General features: G+C 41.8%; 1 protein-coding gene across 2 annotated transcripts; it reads left to right on the top strand.

Moving 5' to 3' along the window:
* On the top strand, positions 1 to 3918 carry insl3 (insulin-like 3 (Leydig cell)). 2 transcript variants are annotated; one of them, XM_079649474.1, is made up of 3 exons: positions 1 to 157; positions 2889 to 3005; positions 3338 to 3918. In XM_079649474.1, the coding sequence occupies exons 1-3, from the start codon at positions 139 to 141 to the stop codon at positions 3538 to 3540; spliced, it is 339 nt and encodes a 112-aa protein (XP_079505600.1). In that variant the 5' UTR covers positions 1 to 138; the 3' UTR covers positions 3541 to 3918. The 2 variants fall into 2 exon arrangements, with proteins under 2 accessions (XP_079505600.1, XP_079505599.1); XM_079649473.1 differs by lacking the exon at positions 1 to 157 and having other exon boundaries at positions 745 to 3005.
* Positions 3919 to 4444: the final 526 nt, after the last annotated feature.

The following is a 4444-nucleotide window of genomic DNA, read 5'->3' as shown; positions in this document are numbered from 1 at the left end:
CTAATCTGCTGTGTTTTGTGTTACACCTGTTTGTTTAATCGACGCACTTGATAGTCGCAACTGCAGAGCAATGCAGAATGTAAAGAAAATCTAAGGAAACTAAGGGGAAAATGCAGTTAAAGATATCAGCCCCTCTAGATGACTAGCAGCCTACGAGGTACGTTTTTGTGCTGGTTGTTTGTCTAAATGTGTGTTGTTGAGCTGCAGGTTATATTTATGTATGCTCTGCGCTAGCTTGTGCTACATGCTATTGTTAGCTTGTGCTACATGCTGTGTGGGATATGTGCGCGGTTTATTGTTTTATTTAGCGGCATTAACAGTGATGACATGCATATATTCCATATTTATTTATTGTTTACCTTTTATATATTTTTTGTCTTACAACCCAGTTCTCACGGGTTAAAATAGGTCCCACAAGAATAAACCCCGTATTTAATCAAGACCTCAGCCTCGTGTCATTTACTGGAGGGAGCTACAGCTAACATCACCCATTTTATACCAGAGACACTTTAACAGGGCTCTCAAGTTCTGGACAGAGTTCAGAGTGAGATTTTGGCAGCGGTGTTTGTTACTCCAACTTCTTGCTCCCCTCAAAGTTCCCATGAAGCCCTCTGTACCGCGAATGTCAACGGGGGGGGGGGGGGTGCTAGTGGAGTATGAAGCCCTCTGTGTCGCGAAGGTCAACGGGGGGGGGGGGGGGGGGGGGGGGTGCTAGTGGAGTGCACGCGTCTCAAACAGGCCTAGTTTGTTTACAAAATTGCGGCGCAATTTGGTGGCCGGTACCCTGGAAAGAAATCTCTGCGTGAGAAATACAAGGTGTGGCGTGTGAGCGTGTGAATGGAGTGAAATGCGTGTGTCTCATGCGTGAGACTTGAGAGCTCTGCTTTAATAACAGCGGTGTGATGCCAAACAGTGTCAATTCAGACTGACACACATTCACTTAAGGGGAATTGGGGATAGGTATCAGCTGCTTGTGTGACAGTCAGAGTGTGAATACTTTAGAGAGGCCGCTCTAAAGTATTAGCTAACCCGGAGCTAACGGAAGAATAAACTCCCGTGGAAGAGCAGCCAGCACTGCAGCGGTCGGTAAATGCCGCTGAAACACATTAATAAAAAATGAACCACGGCATTCTGGAGAAAAGCATAAGGTTGGAGAAGTCGTCATTTTATTTAATCTGACTTCGCATGATTAAAATCAACACGATTATCGACCCGACGAAGTCCCCCGTTGTTGTTGTTGTTGTTGTGGTTGTTGTTGTTGTTGTGAGCGCCTTTGGGGAGGAAATCAGCGATGTAAACGGTGACGTCATGACGCAGCAGCGGCTGCACCAGTCGGGCTCTGGGTGGTGTGAACAGAGCGGGAGCAGAAAAGGGAAACCGGAGCTGAACCAGAAAAGCTCTAGCTCGGAGCTAGAAAGGGAAAAGCGCTGGTGTGAAAGCTGCATAATAGGGGACCTTTAAGCAATACGTTTTAGCTTAGAGGTGTGGTTCACACAGCACACACAGCAACACTGCTAACTTTTTTCAAGGCAGATTTAAGTCGCCACACACTTCTGAGGGCAATACCTGGCTGCTAAATAATCCACTGTGTTACCAGTTGCTATTGTTCCCTTTCTGCTGTTTGGTGCTGGGCAGGTAGCAAACACTAATTTTTATCAGAGCTGTAAACAACTGTTGCTGCTAATCAAGGTTGATGATGGCGGTGACAGAACAGTCCTAAAAACAAAAGCAATCAAAGCTAAAATGCTATGTAGGAATGATTGGAAGTGAAAGGTTTTGACACATAGTCATTTACTCCATTGTTTGTATATTGTAAAAATATAAATTTGAACTTTTTAACTGAAAAAAACTTTAAGACCTTCTACAGGAAATACACATTAGGAATCTGTGAGTCAAAAAATAATAAACAAGTAAGATTGTTATTTTCAATTCCTTATCCTGCTATCTAATAAACCAAACACTGCTTACCCTTGAGGAGAATGAGACATAGAATTGCAATCAAGACAGAAGTACATTTAAGATGTTAAACTGCCACCTTCCATATTTGTCATCAATGCTGGGAAACAGTCATCTCTGTCATGATTATGCAACCACAGTACGTCCTGGGGTGACCATGCGTGAATAGTCAATATCCTTGACATACCTTTGCCCATCGCTCTCTGTTCCAATTAGCTCCATCCCTCAAGATGTGTCAAGATAAGGTGCAAAAGCAACACATATTCAAGTAGTTCACGGTAACACAATAACATGAATTTGGACTTTTCAGAAATTCCAAATTAATATAAGTAAATGCTACAGACATAAAAAGAGTGGGGAAGAAAATGAAAAACCCTAAAACAACATTAGGATCTGTAAGCATAGGGTTTATAAGCTATCTCGCTTTTCCTCTTTACAATTCTTAAAAATGACCAAACTCAGACCTGTGTTGGGTTCCAAAGAGTGTCAAAGGCCAAAATAATTAGCTAATTCTTCGGATTTCTCTGACTGATACCCCAATGTTTTTAAGATTGACCCTGTCAGGACAGGTTTTTAATCTCAATGAGAGTTTCAGCCTTGAGGAGACTTTGCATCATTCTCAGGCTAAGCACTAGATCAGGACATACTTTTCCTTCACCAAGGCTAAATACATTTTTCGGAAGACTCTGTAGCCTCAGCATTTTTGAAACCACATTGACTATAAAAGCCCCCTCAAATTCATCTCATAAATCACCGGCGTGCATCCTTCTTGCTCACTGCACATCCCATCCTCACCTCTCAACCACCAGTCCACTTGGTTCCTTTCTCCACTGACCACCCTAGGATCTAAAACAGTCTTACAATGTCTTCTGCTAAGTGGTTGGTGTCTCTGATGGTGGTGCTGGTGGCTGCTCTTTGTGTGGTTCATGCAGAGGAGAGGATCCAGTTGTGTGGGAGAGACCTGATTCGTCTGGCCGTGTCGCACTGTGGTAACTCTCGGCTGAGGAGAACCATCTCGTACGTACATCTGGGGCAGCATCAAAACACCTGTAAGTGTTTTATATGAAATATTCAAACAACGGTTGCATCATTGCTGACTTCTATACTGTTATGAGATATTTAACACTTACAGAAAGATTTGAGCGCTACACATAGGATCACTACTGTTCTTATTCCAATTTTTTAATGTCTGACCTCTGTTTAAGCAATATATGATGCACAATATAATTTGTATTCACTATTCAGGCAACATCTCTTGTTTGTGTTGACTCCAAACCAATGTATATGTTTCCCTTTGAGTTTCACAAGAAGTTTCAAGAGGACGACTACACATTTCGAGGGGTCTCTCTTAATCCCAGATTTTTTTTCTTCCTCGACATAGGGGACCAGGACGCCTCTTCAGAGGAGCACCAGGCTACGGAGACGGTCCACACATCGCCAGAGTCCAATGGAGAAAAGGATGTGTTCACCTTGGCTCCTCACTTGTACCGCCTGTCCCCTCGATTTAGACGGGCTGTCGGAAAAATATCTGACATTTGCTGTGAGAAGGGCTGCAGCATGAGGGAGTTGATCCAGTTTTGCTAAATGTAGTTAGGTCTACATTGTAGAATAAAATGGTGTCTTAAAATGTCCTGATCTGTACTGCAATGTTGAAAGAAACCTCAACAGATTTGTCTTATACTCGAGAAGATGGTTTTGCAATTTTAACAATAATGAAGCATCCTTGAAAATACTACACATCCTTAACTATAGAGAGTTGGTCATATTTAATAAAAATATTTACGATGCCGTAAGGCAGGGGAAAAGATAGAATCACTTTGTTCACATGGTTTAATGTACAAAACTGTGTTTGAAATTGAAATTATGGTTTATTCTGTGTTTATTTGATTTATTCCCTGTATCATTGTAGAATAAGTTTATTTCCTACCCTTGAACTGTAATAAAGCTTTTGATGAACATTCAGGAGGGTCTCTTTGATTTCTGTGATTCCTCACCATTTTTTATGACTTGTTCCCCACTTTGTCTAACTAAATGTGAAGCAAAATATCAGCTCAACATATTGGAACCCACACACTCCCCCCCCCTGCCTGAAACGCCTCCATTGGACTTTTTTGTTTACTTTTGTAACATAGTGACATCACTACGTAACACTAGTGCTTCCATTGGTTAGCGCTCCAACACATTGTACGTGATTTACCAAGGGGCAGAACATCTGTAAGCGGTTCTGGTTTCAGACAGAGGGTGAAAAGAGGTGCAGCTGCCCAGGCAGTATGATACAAGTAAAGCTATTTTAGAACATTAAAGAATGTAAACATGCATAGATGCCCAAAATACAAATATACACCTGAAAAAGAGCATAATATGTCTTCTTTAAGGCTTTTTCCTGTCATCATCAGTCTCTGACTCTTTGCATATATCAGTCAACACTTGCACATCTTGATTGATCATTAAACCAACCAGCAATACACCAATCAGTCAGTTACACTAA

The sequence above is a fragment of the Notothenia rossii genome (assembly GCF_949606895.1).
Source record: "Notothenia rossii genome assembly, chromosome: 9".
In the NCBI taxonomy this organism is placed as follows: domain Eukaryota; kingdom Metazoa; phylum Chordata; class Actinopteri; order Perciformes; family Nototheniidae; genus Notothenia; species Notothenia rossii.
Note: the sequence above shows the minus strand (reverse complement) of the source record. Positions and strands in the feature narration are given on the sequence as shown.

Excerpts from the sequence above, each read along its gene's own strand:
- insl3 (XM_079649473.1), top strand. The coding sequence starts at position 2,819 with ATGTCTTCTGCTAAGTGGTTGGTGTCTCTGATGGTGGTGCTGGTGGCT. Across the intron at positions 3,006-3,337 it reads GGGGCAGCATCAAAACACCT|GGGACCAGGACGCCTCTTCA; the intron begins GTAAGTGTTTTA and ends TCCTCGACATAG.